Here is a 20561-nt window from a genome sequence, read left to right on the forward strand (position 1 = left end):
ACTTTCTTACCTGTGAGAATATGTACTTAGGTAAGTTGTAATACGTAATACGTGTACATTTGGTAAAATATTTAAAAATACTGTTAGTATCTGAGTTAGACTGATTTAAGAAGATCTATGTTAAAATTGGTTATCCTCGAGAATAATGTATGTTTTATGATGGAATATATTTTTCTCCATATGGTATTCTTACATTAGTTATTTTAACAAAATTATATATATCGGATTTATTACAAATTCATTGTTTTAACGACGGGACGCCAGCCTCGCTGACGTCACTAATGTCACTTGTTTCAGTACATTCCAGATATTTTAAAATGAAACTTCAATTCTTCTAAATGTTCTTGTATTTCTCGAAGGTTCTTCATAATCACATTCCTTATGATCCGCACTCGCTGAACTCTGCAGTCCGCTGTCGTGCGTCCAGACGTCATATTTATACCAGAATTCAAACATAGTTCTATTGTCTTTGATTTCGTTTTACTTTTAACAATAGTAACGACGACCAATAAGTTGTTATAATAATTGATGCCAGCCTTGAGTTATTTTCATGTTGCATCCGTCATTGAAGCTGCATGCGCCGATATATACATATATGCTTGCTTAATGTAGCGTAATTTATGAGTATGTCATTGTAGTCTTTAGGATCGTTTTTCACTGCTTATATTTGTTCATTTCAAATAGTACTAATTTTAGTTTGCCTAGTAGGTTTTGATAATAAATCCTTGCCTTTATATATAAACTTTAGCAATGTTTGTTAGTAACAGAAGATAGCTTGGTGTTGTGACGATCAAGATGAGCGTTGAATAAAAAATTATTGTAGCTACTATTTAAATCTTGAATATTTTTGCACTATTGGCTTTTTTTCATTCATTATGTATGACATTTTTTGTATATTTCTTTCTATATATTTCTTAGGTGATAGACCACCAACCATTAAATTAACTGTCTACGCTACTTTGAAACCATATAATATGTGAAGGCGTGTACTTTAATACTGGCATCTAGATAATAATGTAATATATCTGCTTTAAATGTTTTGATTCCCAGTGCAATACTCCGTAGATGTTTTCAACGTCATATATTTCCCCTGTGTGAGTTTCATATCTGAATGCTTTTTTTGTCTTTCTGTAAAGATTGTATATATATAGTAGATTTCTAACCCCCCCCCCCATATGTGACATTACAATAAACATAATTTTTTATTATTCTCAAAACATTTGTTATCGTCTGCCACCTTAAGGCGGTAGAGCCTAGCTGTGGTCAGGTTACTACAGCTTGAAAATGGGCTGGCTCGACCGGGGAAGTACCACCCTCTCGCAGAAGATCGGCGTGAAGTCGTCTTTAATAGCAACTTTTCATATGATGAGCGGTTGCCCTTTCTCTTTCCCTGTTCCCACCCTTTCTTCTCTCTCTTCCATAAGCAAGGTTGGCAACGCATCCGCAACGTCCCTTATGTTGCAGATGACCATGGGCGACGGTGACTACCTTCTATCAAGTAGGCCGTCTGCTAGTTTGCCACCTTTGCTATAAAAAAAATCATTTGCTTTAAAGGGGGATTATTTAAGATGGCAAAAATGAATAACATCTTGTTATTAAGATATTTTTTTTTTATTTTTTTTTATTGTTTTTTGTTTTTTTAATATCAAAAAAAACTATTGATTATTTCAATGTCGTGTGTATCTTTATTATGTTCTTTTACTGTATTTGTTATGTCTATCTTGAGAATTAAGTCTGCCATTTCTGCAGTTAATAATAACAATAGTTTATTTAATGCATTTTATTTAATAACAATCATAATTTTATTAATGGTTATATTTTGATCATTGCAGTTATACTTAAATAATAATAATAGCTAAACCTCTTACGATATTACTTACTTTCGTGTTACGTAAGCGCAACACATTAAAAAATAAACGAACATCGCCTGGGAAACATATCATATAACGAGTGACGCCGCTGACTCCGCGGAACGAACACCAAGCCGTGTGAACCAGAAGATTCCTGATACCACACAGGCTATGGAATGGTATTGCTATCCTAACATCGGGGCAATCATGTAGTCTTAGGTATAAGGTTTAAGTTTTAATATGTAATTCTTATTATAATATACATATAAGTAAGTTTCGTAGTTTTCCTGGGACCTCCGGTTGCCACCCTATGTAATTTGCGTCCCATTTTTTCCAATTTTCATTAATTAAGAAAACAGAAAACATTGTTTTATAATGATTATAAGAAAAACGAATAAAATTTTACCTCACTGAGGTATACGTATTATAAAAGACAAGCTTTTTATATCAATTTATGCGTTTATCTTTTTTTTCTAAATTATATCTTTTAATTGTGTTGTGTTTACTTAAAGTGTATAAAAAATATTAAATATAACTAATTCAAAATCGGCGCGCCATTATATATATATATATTATGTAGTATTGCTATAAAATATAAGATGTATTTGTTCAAGCAATCGGTAAACTTAATGTTGTCGGACAAAGAAAAGAAAATGGAACTCAAATCGGTTAACAACGTAACTTCAATATACTACAGCTTTGAAGACAAAGCTTTTAAAATTTATGGCTTTTAAAAGAGATCTAAAATGTTTTGCAGTTTCATATTGAATCCTGATTGTTGTTCAAAATATAATGTTGCAAAATGGAATACGTTAAGCTTTCGTGGATATTTTTATAAAGAATATTTTGATTGTACATCACGGAGGAGGTTTTATATTCATGACTTATGCATTTTTATCTTTACATTTAAAAATTTATTTCTTACATGAAAAAACAAAACTTCTGTCAAGCGGAAAGCGATAAATATAAAAATGATAATAATATTAATTGCGTCGATTTTAAGTTTAAAAAAAAAGCCGAATATACACGCTTGTTGAAAAATTTATTCCAGTAAAACATTATTAAGTTCGGATTACGAATATACATAAGAGGTTCAATAATGTTCCGAACAACTACCTTGACAATAAAATATATCTTACTTGAACATGTTAATAATAATGTGTCAAAACACTATGTTACATTTCCTGATATCGGGTAAAGAAAATACACAAGAGGAATAGAAAATAGCTCGCAGCACGTCCCTCATGATTACAGAGTACGTTGTTGAGCTCGTTACCAGATAATAACATAGAAGTATAGCCTCTTTCCTAAACCTTTTCAAGTAAAGCAAATGAGCGTAAAAGTTAGATTACTTGAGTATTGGCACAATTTTGTAATAAACAACATTCCCACGTTCCCTACAGACCATATAACTAATCTTCAAAGGCCTATAAAGCCTAAAAGGCTTTGTAGGAAAAATTGTTTAAAATGTAGTATTAACATTGAAAAGTTAATGTTAAGTTTCAGTTTGGATCTGAACATCTATTTAGCCTTAAAAACAGACAATCACACATTAAAAATAAACCACTCGTTTGGATTCGTTCGCTACAAAACCATTTAGCATAGCGTTCAATGCTTTGCAGTGTGGATTTTTATTGATCTTGAATAAAGATTATATAATAATTTCTTTTTAATGATAGAAAAATGCATAATTAATATTTTTTATATACAATTAATATGAAATAAAGAAACATATAGATACATATTATTAATATAATATCATAAGACTTTTATTGGAAACATGTGCAGCGTAATATTGAACGTAATAAAATGTGTTACAGATAAGATATTTCATCCGAGCGAACTCGGATACATCCAAAGATGTACGCCCATACATTCGATTCTTATTTGCTACTGTGATATTTACTTCCATACAAATAAAATTAATATGATGTGTTTGTTCTTTTATATTTATAAATATATAAATAATTTATTAAAAATAAAAGAAAAATATATTTTATTTGTGTATATTGTTGTTACTTCTACAGCTTTAATAAATTGATTTTTCGACTTAGTACACGAACTATAAGGATTGTTCAATGAATGCGGTATAAGACCGACATTAACAAGTGATTATCAATGAGAAATTTTCTACGTCTAATGTAAGAAACTCTGTTGTTTATAACAGTGGGATTATTAAATAAATAATATGTAAGTGTAAATCCAACTCTAACGACTAGTCGTGGCATGAAATAAGATGTATTTACAATATCCATAAATAACAGTGAAAACCTTACGCATACATACAAGTTCCCTGCTAATAAAGTTTCTCAGTGTTGTGCATAAACCATGAAAAAATATTTATTTAGGACCAACAAACAATATCATATACGTTAACAAATAAAGATTTTCCTAAACAAATAAAGCGAAATTACTTTCAGTATTCACAATGAAATGTAATCTTTTTTTTTTTTGGGTCGCCTGATCTCTTGAAGTTGACAAGGAATAGATGCTACAATGAATGTATTATTATATAATATTTTATTTAAATAAATTAAATATAGAAAATAATTCTCCAGATACTCAGATCTTTATCTTATTTTTTTTACATATTTTTAATTAATAGTAAAGACTATTTAAATGCTGTCTTAGTATTTTTTAAACAAATGTTATTTTTGAGGATAAATAATACGATTGGAATATATTGCTTGTAAAATTGAACTAAATTAGAAAATGAGTTTGTTTTTTATTTGAGTTTTTATAATTTGCCTGGTGGAGAGATATTTAGATATTATTTGAATTAGTTTAGATGGTTTTGTTAAAAACTTCTCTTGCATCATCTAATGTCCATACGCGTGCGCATAGGACTGTTTGATAGGAAAAAATGTTAATTTTAGTCGTTGTTGTGTTCTCCTATGGTTCCACAGTAATGTTTTTTACTAAGTCAAATTATATTGCTAAAATATTAAGAGATGAATCACGATAGAGCCGATGGCCGTGAACCACATTATAGATTAGATGGGTCTGGGACCAAGGATTCCAAGAAGTAATCAGCCCTTTCAGAAAGTAACACATATATATATATGATATATTGATATGATATTACTTTCATAAGTATATATATATATATATATATATATATATATATATATATAGTATTATCACTAACTTGTTACATTCTTATCTTTCACTAACTTTTTGTTTTTCTCTCTAATATTTGAAACATCCAACATTCAAAGAAACATAAAATTTATATTTTTATTTTGTTTTCCTCTTACAACTGCTTAGCTTGTTTAAATAAATTGGTGTTTGTGTGCATACAGCATTGCTTTATTGTACTTTTGTTCATAGCTTTCAAACAAAGCATATGTATTCAAGGCTATGAATGCTAAAACTACAAAAAAGGCAAGAGAATCTAAATGACGAAATAAAACCGAATGTAAACATTTTACCGCTGCACTAATTATTCTCAAAACAGGAAACTGTTAGCAGTAACCTGTAATGGTTTTAGCTCCGCATTTACAGTATTCCATATATGATGCGTGTTCTGGTTTTTTGTACGATTGTATTTAAAATGATTGCGCGTTTAGTGAATAGCTAATGTAACATCAAGAATGTATGTACAAAATATTCAATTCTATAAAAGACCGTCAGAACACCGTTCGATATTTGTGTCTTTGTAAACTGTACGCATTAATCTTATGGTCAGTTATTTCATTATTGTTTTTTTTTTTTCTAAGATTTTCGCGAGTTTTATTCATTCGGATAAACTAGGCGTGCTTTATTTTTTGTTAAAACTACATACTCCCGACGTTTCGGTAACCGTGATCGCGGGCAGACGAGATGTGAATATCTGTCAGTTGATTCTGTTGTACGTTTAAAGAAAAAACAAGTTGAACCCTAAAAATGCAAGATGACTTACTTGTAGTAGAAATATATTAAAAGTATTATTGCTTATCATGATATAATTTTATAAAATAATTTACCATCTTTATACAATTTATCAAGTCTCCTTTCATAAATTTTTCTTCATAATTGAATTTTTAAGAGTCATAATATTATATACGTATGAAGACAGTCCAGTATAGTTTCTTTTAAATTTTAAATAACCAATTATAAGTGAAACGAAATCATTTTCTTTCTATAAAATAATTACTTTATATTGAATAATTTATGTGATTAACAATATTTTAATTTGTATGTATTCCGTGAAATCTACAAGGTATCAAAACAGACGTGAATATATCACAGAATTAATTTCATTTCTTTCATAAAAATTAATTCTATTTCATTATAAATCTTTACGTAGTGAAGAAGGTGTCTTTTTCGTTTGAAAAATTTATAAATACATATTGATAGCTATTTATGTGAAACTTCCATCATTATTATTAAATAACATTTTTATCTAAATAACATTTTATCTGACGGTGTGATTGTAAATTATTGTATCTTATATATAAATCATAATTACACATTAGTATTTTACAATTTCGCTGTATGTACGAAAATTTATGTAAAAATTGTATTCAATCGAGGGAATTGCGAACAAGCGGAAATTACTACGTCTTGCTTCAACGGAGCCTGTATGACGGTATAATGTGAGAAATAATTACGTACGTGAAATTGTTTTCATAGTTCATAAAACGATACATAGAACCACAAGGATAAGCACAAGTATTTACAAAATACATACACATACACATATATTAACAAAAATTAATTCCTAATTATAACAAATATATATAGTGATAGTACACATGTTTGCTTTATTTATTAATGTTTTGTGAAAAATACAAATTTATTATGTGTAACAAATTAAATTCAAGTTATTGGCGAGTCTACGGACAACACCGGTCGTTTGCTTTTTTGAAAGGTACGCTCCTGTTAACAGTACTAAGTTTTCACTATTTTTCTTTAAGCAACCTAAGCAATATATGAGCAATTTGACGTACAGGTATAAGTGTCTTTCTGAATAGATTACGTGTTGCATTGTTTAGAATAGACCTAATAATAATAAATTAAAGCTACAGAGTTGGTATGAAAATTATATTGTGTTTTTGATTTTGATATTGATTGTATAACATAATAAATAACCTGAATAGTACCGAATATATAGAAAATTTCATCCTTTTATCTATATCCTGTTTTTGAAGGTTGATGTTATGTATTGAAAGGCTCTCAATTATTTTTTTTTATATTTATTTAGTATTTCTGAATTTTTTTTTTTTAACATTTATTTAGTATTTCTGAAAATCACTTTAATATTGAAAGTTTTCAATATTAATTTTATTAATATTTATTTTGTGCTGTAAACATTTGAATGGTATACATATGACGAAAAATTTATTGACGGAAACAGGGTTCGAATCTGTAACTTCCGGGAAATCGAATTCCAACCGCTCCTTTAATTACGCTACACAACCCTTTTCTGTCCATGAATTAATATCATATATTTAATCATAACATTAGAATAGACATGTTATAGACTAATATATGAGTATTAGTCTGTAATCATTTTAATTTAAGAGCAAATGCTCGGCACGGAACATTAATATTAATTATAATTAACAAATAAAAAAAAGATTACAAACATTGAAAAGAGTTCCCAACAGAACGTTTGAATTAATTAAGGATTTTTCATATAAATTCAAATTACATACAAATATTTTTTTTAATTTATAGCCACTAGAACTTTAGTGGTAATAGTAGTTCAATTATTATGTTTTTCACCAGTATTATCTTATCGTATATTAATCTACAAGATTCCTTATGAGCCATGTAATAACAATTTAATATACTGAAACACTCTCAAAGGAACTTAGGTTATTAGTTTTAAGGAGTTATTAATATACTTAACTAACTTGATATTTAATTTGTCTTTTATAAGAAGAATATACAAAATATGATATCTTGCTATTTAAAGATATATTTCTGAAATTATTTAATTATATAAAATTAATATTTTCGGATTACTACGGGTTTTTTACTGCTTTAAAATACATAGTAACGACGTTCCGGTTACTTTGCAGTAAGCGTGATCACGGCCAGACGAAATCAAAATGTATGTCAGCCGGTCTTGTTATCTATCATCTATACCCAATAATTTCTTTATATTCTGGCGTGTCAATGTTTTAATTATTTTTATAATCTATTTTTTAATCATGTTATGTGAATGTCGTGGAGACCAATTTTTAACCATTTAAAAATCTACGTCCTTCCATAACCAATTTTACGATAACTATATTACAAGACTCTTGCTTGTTACTCATACATAAACTATTAAAAGAGTGATTTAATACACCGTGATACTTAATTGAAATAACACAAATTGCACGGATAATTGCAACTGTTTTACAGTTCAATAGTAAATTACTTTAAGTGTGACTTTTTTTTTAAGTATTACTCGTAAAATTAACAATATCATTTAAGAGATAGGCATTGCAATGATTATAACGAAGAAGACAAACCAGTGCTGGTATTATCGTTTGGACAGCAAATAACATCATCATCATCATCACTGTTGTTCGAATTAGTTATGTCAATAGTATTCGTTTTAAAATCAATTTAAAAACTATTTCAAACCGATGTTAAATAATTGCTTATAAGCCTTAGTGTTACAGAAATTCAAAAAAGTTCTTAACTGTAAGTTAATTATCAGGTAACATTATTCTTGTTAGACATCTTTTCAAAACTCCATTTTTCATTAGGTAACCGGTTAGCCGCTCAATGTCGTATAAAGTGTCTAACGTTTTATGGGTTACAATTCTGATCGTGATTGTGAGTAATAGATCTATCTCATGATCATACTTGTACGTTACTATTTTGAATTACATCCGATAATACCATATTTATATTGAAAAATGCCTTTTTCCTTGTTAATAATCGACAACTTGCAAAACTAGAGTTAGTTAATTTATGTATTTATGAATTTATTAAATTCAATAAAAATATTTACATCCTTAATTGTACTATATTACGGGTTGTCGTAATGCTTATTGTATATGTAAAAATAGAAAGTAAAAGTAATATTTTTACCCCTTGCTATCAGAACGTTTAATTTAAATGGGAAAAATAACTTATATATAACCAAACCCTGGATTTGCTGCCTGAAGGTGAGGGTGCGAGACACATTTTCACAGAATAATCTCGCCTCCATAACCAGATCTCTCCTATTCCATAAATTCAATTTATTTACCGGGTCGTGTTGTAGTGGATTGAGGTTTTTCGATGGAATAATCGGAAGAACCGGCAAGTAAGATTTAAGTTTAGCACTTATAAAATTTATTTTGCTGATAAATACTTATACATTTGTCATGAAAGACATCATGAAAAGGAAAGAAACATTTGCTTTTCTTTTTTTAAGGACCGGGCCTCAAAGGTATTGCAATAGTTTGAAATATTGTTTTACTGATTTATATGTCGAAGCACGATGTCTAATTTCATTTTTAAGAAATGTGACGTCAACAGTGGTGCCGTCACTGTCACTATTTTCATCAGTCGGCTTACCAATTTTCCATTTTACTGATAATAACTCACGAACCCTTGCATTACTATATTTCAAACTTTAGCTTGCACTTGCAGATAGATAAGCTTTCTCCTGGATGGCTTTCACACTACTGTGTCTCCACTACCAACGTTCCCGAATATAAATTGTTTTTGTGAAGTCATAACATTTACCCTTTTATTTATTTTTGGCCATTCAAATAAACACAAAACATTAATAAGTTTTAGTTACTAATTAAGCCATCCAGTATGTATATAGTAACTTAATATTTTATAGAAAACATAATTGATTAACATTGAGTACAAATTTGTTAATTTTTCGTTTTACTAAGACCTACAGGATGACTAATCTTCACATATTACAAATCACGATACAAATTAACATCTACGGTTCTTTAATACATTTTACATAACGATCTGTAAAAAAAAACATTTTTTTTTTATAATATAGCCTTCGTCCGTGCAAAGACGTGCACAGTATATTCTGCCAGTGTCGCGTAGAAGGAGACACGATCCGGGATTGACTTTTGAATGAAATAAAATAAATAACATTGTAAAAGAAATCACTAACACCATGGCATTGATTATGTCACATCTACCCTTTAAAGTTAAATTCTTATTAAAAAACCATACCTTATAAAAGGCTTTTAATGATGTTGCGTCGATATATATGTATACATTATTTTCCGATACTAGCTTTTGATATATTATTAATAGTACATATAGGATTAGTTGTCGAAAAGTTTTTAGTTTTTCTTTGATGGAAATACTGAAGGGTAGGTTTTAAGCGTCCAATAATATTATATAAGTTAATGTTAGCTAAGTTTTGTTAGTCGTAAGATAGTTCCCTGGGTAGTTGACAATCCGAGATGACCTGCTTCCTGTGTATGGGAATAGATAGTTTTATAGTCACGTCAGGCTTGTGTAAACTTTATTCTGAACTCTGTCAGGGCATTAACCTAATAAAGCTTACGCCTCCGAAGTTTATGTTATTTTTAATAATCAGATCCGTGTGAAAAATACAGTATTTTGATACGAAGTTCGAAAATGAACTCGATTATTGTGAACTCCATAAATTTATAAATATTTATAAAAAGATAGAAAAATGTTGTTACACAGGAAAGAATCTCTCGTTAAAACAGCCTCTTTCTTCCTACATCCCCCTCAGATATACGCAGTAATAGTTTTTCTTTAAATTCAGTTAAATCAGTAAACAACTCCAATTTTTTCTCTCTCTATTGATCTAATCCCTATATTGGAGCAAATGCTTTATTACAAATACATTTGCAGGTAGAACCGTGGCTGGCAACTAGCTTATTATTAATAAATTGTATGACGAGTAGAACGTAGGTTCGATGTAGGGTTTTATATTTGTTTTGCAAAAAAAAATCTAGTAGGTGTCCCATTTATCGTACTGCATATATTGTATTTTACAATCATTATACATATCAGGATTATCGCCAGATAATGTTGGTAAAAGCATTTTTTCATTATATATATATATATATATATATATATATATAAGGTTTTTAACGATTAAAAAAGCTCAATAAAATGTTCACGTTTCAATAATGTTTCTTACTATTCGTCACTGACATCCTGAAGTTAATTCATTTTGCTTTTACAATTTTGGCAGTCTCATTATGTTACGGGGCCTGGAACTATGAAGCGCCTGCTGTATTTTTATTTAACTATGAATCATTAAGTTATCTGGGCCACGAGGCTCTAGAAACGGAGGTAGACCGAGCGCTAGATGGGCAGATGACATAGTGTCAGTGGCGGGTCCAAACTGGCTAAACATAGCGAATTACAAGGACCACTGGCACTCCTTGGAGGAGGCTTTTACTCGTAGGGGGTCCGTACAAGCGACATAAGTAAATACGTGTTCCTTTTTTATTGGTTAATATTTTTAGTATTTTAATATTTCGATTATTGTATTTGTAACTTGCATGGAAAAAATAAAGCTTTATTATTATTATAATTTTTTATAATTAATATATTATTGTTGTTATGACTGTACTTAGTAATTGAGAATGTTAACTAAGCTATTTGTGTTTGGAAGAACTTATATAATGGTATGATATAACATTTATGATATGATATTTATTTTAGTTAACTCACTCAATACTATTTTATTATAAATTTTATTAAAGTTCGTATTTTTTTTCAAAAAATAATCTATTTCTTGTCTTTAGAGCTTCATAGTATATAAAATAAACGGTATATTTTATTGGCTATATAAAAACATGCAAAATAAGTCTTTTATACAGTAATATGAGGAATTACAGTACAGCTAATAAGTAAGGTACGTTTTCCAAGAATTTTTTAAAACAACCAAAACTTAATATTACAGTAAAAAATAATTTAATTGTCATGATTTCCTTACTATTTAAGATTTCAGGACTTTTATTAAGGCTTTCAATTTCACTGTAATAAAGGGAACCCCTTTTTATTTGCTTTTATTCTCAAAGCCCTAATTAATTCTTTATATTATTTTGCAGTTGCTTAATATTTTAGATACTAAGTTTTATTTGAAGCGCTTTATATTGCTTAAGGATTTTTTGCTTGTCGTTAAATTCTTTCGTGTGAACATTAATTTTATTTATAAAATTGATTCGTTTCATAGAAATTAAAGTAAAGTTCTAATATCAAACTAAATTAAACGTCGTTTTTTGTCCTCTCTACAAAAAAAAAAAAAAAAATCTATCAAAATATTTGCATCCGTTTCCGAAGTGCCCTTTGTTGATCGTTTTAAGAAAAATTAATAACGTCTGGCTGAAAAATCTTAAGATATATTATAATTGAGAGAATTTCCCACGACAGAGGTTGGCTATGATTCATATTTCACAGCGAATCCAGAAAATAAAAGCGCTGTGCATAAAACGGACGGTCGAGAAAAAGAACAGAAACAACGCGCGGTTAAAATTTTATGTTCCGTATATTATAACCGTAGATAGACTTCGAAAACAAAGAGTTTTATGGAGAAACAATTTGGATTGATAAAATTTTTACAATAACTTTATCATGAGATGTCTTAAGGTAATCTCGCAAATGATCATGATTATGAGTAACATATAATGCCCTGCGTTTTTGCTCGTTGTGTATGAAATATAGAAATCCGTAAATTAATTTACTTAATCTGCGTACCGGCACCATGTGCTATAAGATTATTTTTTCTTGAATGTGGGAATGTAATAAATGTCTTATATATCCGTCCTTGTCTGTTGATACTATAGATACAATTAATATAAATTTTACATAATTTAACAAATGGTAAAATTTATATAAGATAAACTATTTACAGTTGTAATTACTCAGTCCCAGCATTCATTCCGATACATAGTACAGCCACAGTTCTGTGTAAATACAATCTAGACTTAAATTTATTTTTCCAAGCTGCAAGTGAATTGGGTGTAGCCGTAAAGTGTACGGAAAATACAATTCGTTCATGTCGGTAAATGGTTTCTCGTTCTACAAAGTCAGTATTAGAGAGATTTTACAATTAAATAAAGGAGGAACATTCAAAAGAAACTGCAAAATAGTGAAAGGAATTAATGTAACTAAATATTTTAATGAGATATGGAATAATTTAAACTAAAATACCATTAACTCAATATTTATATTTAAAAAACGCGACAGCAATCAGAAAACTAATTAACATGGAATGTTTTAAATATATATAAAATATATCACATCTCACAAAAAAAAGAAACTTATATCTTAAATTAAGATTTCGGAATAAAACGAGTTGGAACTCTGAAAGTAAATTAAGGTTACGTCACAGCTTCATGATAACGGGAAAGGATATAGGATTGGAGGAGAAAAAAGTGGCCACAGCTGTTGTCGAAAGTACAGATAGAGTCGTTTATAACAATTTGGACGTTTTAAGGTCTATCACCATGAATATTCTACTTAACATAGCTACACTCGTAAATCTTCCAACTACCGAACTTTTAAGCAAAATAGTTAAGGAAAATTAGTAACATTTCTAGTAGGATTTTCCGTATAATTTATTTCAATTAACTTTATTAAAGTTAGCTATACTTCTTAAAGGGTAAATTTTAGTGGAAGCAAGTAAAAAATAACTAAAAATATAAAATTCTAAATATAGCGTACTTAATAAATGTTATTTGATTAAATTTCTATCAAACTAATTTTCAATTATCATAGGATGTGTTTAGTAAAACCTTACCGTTTCGTAGACATCTAACTTTAGCATTATCAGAGTTTTATAAAGCATCCTTATTTAAATGTTGGTTTAAAAAATTAATTATATGTAATTTCTTATCATGTGGGACGTCAAAGTGACGTAAAAAGCCTCTGTAATTTCGTAAATTCAAAATAAAAAAAAAATAATAAAAAAAATTTTAAAAAAAGTAAAAAAAAAATAAAATTCGTGTTTAAAAAAAAAGGTAACGAAAGACAATAATTTCGATCCACAGTACTCAATCTGTGACTGTATGTAAATGAAGTAGTCATAGTGTATAAATGCTTTTGTCTTCTGAGTATTAATTGCAAAGCTTATATACATCTAGTGTAATATGATTGACAATCAAAATAAATAACAAGCATTTTTCAAAATAAATAACAAGTCCAATGCATAGCGTATGTATCATTTGTAACTAATTATATGAGAGGTCAGAACTTATAATGATAATTGTAGTCTAATTCCCACGTAACTTCCTCGTAACATGATAAAACACTAGTTCAGGCCATCAAATTTGCAAACTACGAAGTATCAAACTGCCAAGTTCCAAGTAAATTATAATAATTTGTACTGAGGGATGTGAATGTAAAAATTTATATAAATATCGTTACCTGTATCTATTCAAATGAAATAATAAGAGAGATTTTGTTTTAAAAATGTTTATGTGTAAGTAAATAATTATGATTTATGATGATAAATTTTATATTACATTTACAATTACTAATATATAATTATAATATGAGTATGATTAAATAATATTGCGAGCAAATTAGGACTTATATACTTAAACAATGTATATATAAATATAAATATATGTTATCACCACCTGCAGCGACCCTTAAATTGAGGGTACAGTACGTATCTTACCTGGTTATTGAATATTTTATGATGAATCTCTCTTTTAGGATCTCTTTTTATTACGCTACGTTAAATTTCACTATTCTACGTTTATGTTATTAATTTATGACCGAATAACCGTTTTCACGGATTCCCAAAATATCATAGACTCTTTACGTAGCTTATTGTATTTTGTGTGATTATGATCAACTATGACAATTAAATTACAAACAAATTTTTAAATACCATTTATTTGGTTTTATAATTTTAGGAATGAGAATAATAATGTTAACAATAGAGACTTCATCTTAAGTGACAGCTGTTTTATTTTCCATAATCTCTTTGTACCAGAAGTTGATACAATATGGAAGAAAAATATTATTATGAATTAATTTTCATCGTTTTTTAGTATATATATTTAGGTAGGGAGAGGAGCTTGGACAGTGGACGTGAGCGTTTAAGGCGCGTTAGTTAGGGGCCCCTTAAACCTACACCTGGGTCGCAAGTCCCATGCACTGTTGAAGCTCCTCTCCCTGCAACGCGATGGACCCGGCACCCGCACGGTGAATCTATTGAATGCTAAGAGGTTTCGTCTCTATAGTATAAATTAAAGTTGAAGGTCTAGACAAGAAACTTTATTAAACTGCCTTTTTTATAATGAGATCTAAGACTTTCGCGAGTTTTATTCATTTAAATGAAACTAATATATTTCGGATATACTACGCGGATTTTACTATTTTAAAACTACATAAACCCGACGTTTCGATTACTTTTCAGCAACCGTGATGACGGGCAGACGAGATGTGTCCCGTCTCGTAATCTCGTCTGCCCTTGATCACGGTTGCTAAAAAGTAATCGAAACGTCGGGTTTATGTAGTTTCAAAAATCCTTGTAGTATATCCGAAATATATTAGTTTCATTTAAATGCCTTTTTTTATAAATTAGTTTCCAAACCTATTTATGGTGTACTAATTTTAAATATTTGATGATTATTTTGATACTAAACCATGGAATGAGGAATCATTCCAAAAGCAGAAATCAAAGCGAATACCTCTTACTAAAATATTGTTTGAAATTAAATAACAATGTACATATTATTGTTTTGCCGGTTTTTTTAATTTAAATATTTTATGTTTCATAGAACAGAAACTCATTTTATTGATAAATTTACATAATATCCGTGAAGTATGCCCACGTTTCTGTAATAAACCTGTGTCCTTGAGACCGGTTTGCAATAATGTCACCGTCTGAAGCGTCAAAAAAACAAATCGTTTGAAAAACAATTTGAAAATGCGTGTACTTTAAATTGATTATATTTATATTCACGTTTTGGTCTCTCGATCGTTTTTTTTAATTTAACTATAATTATCATTTATCTTTTAGAATAATAATAATTCGTTCCCAGCTAACAAAAATAAGCAAGTCTTATGGTTTAGGACTTTAAATTCTGCGCAATTTCTTACCCGTCACACATTGATAAGACAAAAATAAACTGTCACCCATTACAAGTACGAATACCTATATAAGAAGTTTTTACTAAGACGTTACTCATATTCACTTTAACCTACTAAGAGAACATGTCTATACCAGTTATATTTTTAATAGCGTTCACTTCAACATTTCCATTCAGTCTGAGTTTAGACGATTATAACGATGGATTTTCATTTATGGAAAACAGAATGGACCGATTTTGGGACAGGTTTAACAGGAAAATGGACGCCTTTAGAAAGAGAATGGAAAATATGGGGACGCGAATGGAACAACAAGTATGTAAACAAGTAATCGGTAATGAATATAATATAGTAATTAAAATGCCAGGGTTCAACGCGAGGGATATATCTGTTGATGTAAAGGATGGTCAGCTCACAATCAAGGCTCTTCACAACGTGCCCGGTGAAGCCTTAAACAGTTATTTGTACGTTACTGATTTACCAAATAATTTATACGACAAGGGAAGCTGGACATACAACGCTGGTGTATTCAAAATGGTTTTCCATCTAAACCAAATGGGTTATAGTCCGGCGGGATCGAGTTATTTGAGTAAAAGAAGCAAAAGGTGTGATGTTATTTCCGATGACGTCGTAACGTATGACTCCTGATAAAATTAATTAGTATGTATGTATATCGTAGCCTCTTTTGATTAAGTTAAATAGCTAGCCTCTATAATAATATTAAAAATATAGAACTATATTCCAAATGTAAGTGTACTGAATTGGTTTGGATAAATTAATGTTATTTTATTTGTAAAATTAAATTAACATTTAATTATATCTGATGTGTTATATTGAAGGTGTCGTAAGTTTTCTTGTAATGTGTAAAATTTTAAATTGTAACTACGAAACTATTATCAAGTAAGGTAGTAATTTTTTATTTGATCTTAATATCGCTGTTTATAAAATCGTTTACACTAGCAAGTACGATAAAAAAACTTTCAGAAATTAGTATATTCAAAAGACACATACATTATTTATAGTTTAAACTTATTTATCTCGCAGTTTCATAAAAAATTATATTTTTATAGAATGATTTTAATTCTCTATGTATGAAAATTCATCTACATCTACATTAAATTAAAATAGATCGACTATTTCAGTATATTATTAACGTATTTAATATTTAAATAAAAAAATTACATTCATTTAAACCCATTGATAAATGTCTATGTAAAAGTGAGCCCGTATCTACGTTGCACTAATCACACGACCAAGTTCAATGCCAGCTGTACTAATCAGTATGTTTATGACCTGGAAAATTCCCGCTGGTTTTTTCTTGTTTCTATGACAAAATAAACTATATTTTTCCGTAATAAATTTTCTTCGTCTTTTTAATTAATTTTTAAAATGTGTATATGTTTATCGAATTGTTTAAGAGTTTTTTTTTTAATAAAAAAAAAATATTTATTTAAGTTTTTTATTTTATTTATATCGTTTCCTTTTTAGTTACCGCTTGAAGCGTCTAGAAAAATAAATAACCTTCCGCTTCTTAATATTTCGGAGGCAGAGAAACAAATTACTCAAAAAGCGCTTTCCGATTATACTCTTCGTTCGATATTAAATAAAGTAATTTGTCATAACTACTGCCATACTAATTCGATCGGTCACTTTCTATAGACAGTTTTTTTTAAGATTTTCTGTTTATTAACTTGTTTCAATTTTTTTTATATAAGAGCTACTCGTGCCATACATATAACTGTGCATTAACTCCGCACAAGAGATGTATATAAATGAATTGATAGAGGAATTATTTTTGTATGAGGTTTACTTTATGAATAATATATATATATTTATATATATAATCAACATTATTGTTATAATATGGTTACAACTTATACCCCAAAGGCTCGGCCCGCCAGGCCTTACTTATTTTCTGATGAACAAAACATATAGGTATATTAGGTCAGTACTAGTGTCTACAGTAAACATAGACAATATATGTATCTACTAGATTATACCGACGGCCAATGCTCAGGTACCAGTTGCTACAGGTACGTATAAATTGTACTCACTTTACTTATAATTTGAGGCCTGGTATTTACGTGTGTTTTTGGAAATATTGTAAGCGATTTCAAATTAATATAAATAAAATTCATCTAACTGTACAAACAATGGTAGAAAAATGTTAAAATTATCACAATTTTAAGATTATTTAGTGTCTGGCAAAAAATTTAGCTAACAGACGGTGTTTGTTTGTTTGTCAGTATTCCCTTAGTTATTATTTCAATCGATACATGTACTTAATGTGGTCTAAGATTATTGTATGTGCCAATTTAAATGAAACTAGGATTTTCAGTTACTAGGTACCTACGCGTTTTTCTCGTTTTTTTAATAATTACATAACACCTACGTTTCTCTGGTGAATAATCGATTATAGTATACCGACTATTACACGAGACTGTTAAGTATATTTTTCCACATTCTGAAACAGACGAACAGTCCGTAGGTTGGAATAATTTAGTAGAAGTTCCTTTTTATTTAGTGCCTTATTTCTCGACCAGATCAATCCTTTATCTAAAAATCCGCGCCTTTCCCCTTTTTAATATCTAATAACTACGGACATACTACTAATTAAATAAAGAAACAAGAGCTTCAACTAACTGTGTTATGCATTTTTATTATCAAGAAGCCATGCTGTGTTATAAATATTATAAATGTGTGATGAAGCGAGTATAAGAAACAATTCTTTATTACATTTGTATTAAAAAGTTTGCAAAAACATCAATATAATTTGACCATTTAAAGGCATTTATTAGGCTTACCTCAATTTCCTCTGTCTTTGAATTAAGGTTGCTGCAAATTACTAGACGTTCAACGCTGTCAAACATATCACATTATTTATATTTATAAATTTTAAAGTTTTCTGTTATCAGTAATGGTATTCAGTCTGGAAAAAACAAAAAGCAACATAAAATATTGAAAGCAAACACACGCATATGAAAACTATTATAAAGACTAAAAATAAATGTCCACGGAATAAGCTTCAAGTGTGACAAGTTCAGTTTGTTTGTTGGAGCTTCCATTTCCATTGCAAATGGAGCCTACACAGTTAACACATCGGTCTTAATGACACGGCTCCTATAACTTTAAACACGTCACAGCGATAGAGTCACAAGTGCTGTCCATAATGAACTAGATTCCTTCAGAAACATCTGTATGTTGATTATAATAATGAGTTTATACCACTGTGGATGTTGTCAGCAAGGAATAATTGGAGACAGATACTAAATTCCAAAATTACTTAAATACAAATAACCAACGATTGTAATATAATATATATATTTATAGTTAACACGTAAGAAATGACATAAAGCAATATCTAAACAATATCGCAGAATAAGATTAAATATTTCTCCTGCATATCTACTGTTCTTTGAATAAAATTTGATCACAGTAACAATAACTCCATTGACTCAGTCCCCGGGGGTCGAACACTACTGACTATTGCCTTATTGAATTTTGCGCTCGCCAAATTGTATCTTTATATATCTTTAGGAAAGCAATTCAAGAATCGAGGATATATTTTAATTCTTTTGGGACTTTATAATGAATTACTGTGTGAAGAGATTCAAAGCGCTTTTTATCACTTGAATGACAAAGAAGTTCAAAACCTCGATTCTTGGATGCGTTTAAGACAATGAATGAGCTTTGTGTTCTCATCTTGTCTTTGCTTAAATAATAAACTACAGTTTATGAGTTTCTGGAGAAGAAATGTTGATTATATTGTATAGCGAAGTAAAAGGGGAAACTGGTCTGAAATCATGACGTGAGGTATGCCCTTTGAACCCATTATTGCTACTAGCGCTTTAATGGCATATCTCTCACAGGACACATTGCTTGAGTACTCGACTTTATCCAATTATATTCAGCCCAACAATTATAGTTACATATAGTCCTTACCATACTTACATTTGCATATCCCATGCAACAGCAATAAACTTATTATATATATAATCATTAAATTGTGACCGATTGACATGAACAGCTACGTTACAAAGGGGATAATAAAATGATGTTACTTCCTCAAGTAACTTTGATTTCGGTACGACAGAGTAAAATTAAACAAGAGCTGTATTAGTCTGTAAAACTGAATAAAAGTAAGATTTTATTCCTTTAATGTATTTTGATATTTCAATACATAAAATACTATGTTAATCGATTCAGTGTTACAATGTGTTTATCAACGTCGATATACTGTGGGTGTAATTTCCGCACGTTAGGCTCTTCACACTCCAGACAACTTCCGCATACGTAGACCTCTATACAGTACATTTCAATTCGACCTACCCTTGCCAACACTTACATCGTTGATAAGAGACATACTTGATTTTTATATTAATATAAAAAATATTTAATATTACCATGTAATAATCAGTCTGTTGTGATAATGTAGAAAAAAATTGCCTCTCTGTGCACAACGATGTATGTTAAATCAGTTAAGGAGTTACATTCACCTATTTTATACTAAATATGTGAAATTTTATCATTTTACGTGTCAATATGACTTCTTTTTAAATGTTTGGACTGTAAAGAAAATATTCCTTTGTATACACTCCGTACTCCTTGATGTTAAACTAAAGTTTACTCAATAAATTAAACATTTATAAAAGCCTATATCCATCCAAACTAACTAATAGCAAACTTTTTTATGCCACTCATGCTACGCAAGTGCTGAATTTATAAAATTCTATT

General features: G+C 29.3%; 1 protein-coding gene across 1 annotated transcript in view; it reads left to right on the forward strand.

Moving 5' to 3' along the window:
• The first annotated feature begins 16187 nt into the window (after positions 1 to 16187).
• The window catches only part of LOC116772935 (cell adhesion molecule Dscam2-like), a 98723-nt gene continuing 94349 nt past the window's right edge, over positions 16188 to 20561 (forward strand). The window contains exon 1 of the mRNA XM_061528553.1: positions 16188 to 16269. Coding sequence (XP_061384537.1) covers positions 16188 to 16269 — 82 coding nt within the window. The remainder of the gene's footprint in view (positions 16270 to 20561) is intronic.

Source organism: Danaus plexippus, assembly GCF_018135715.1.
Source record: "Danaus plexippus chromosome 18 unlocalized genomic scaffold, MEX_DaPlex mxdp_20, whole genome shotgun sequence".
Lineage (NCBI taxonomy): Eukaryota > Metazoa > Arthropoda > Insecta > Lepidoptera > Nymphalidae > Danaus > Danaus plexippus.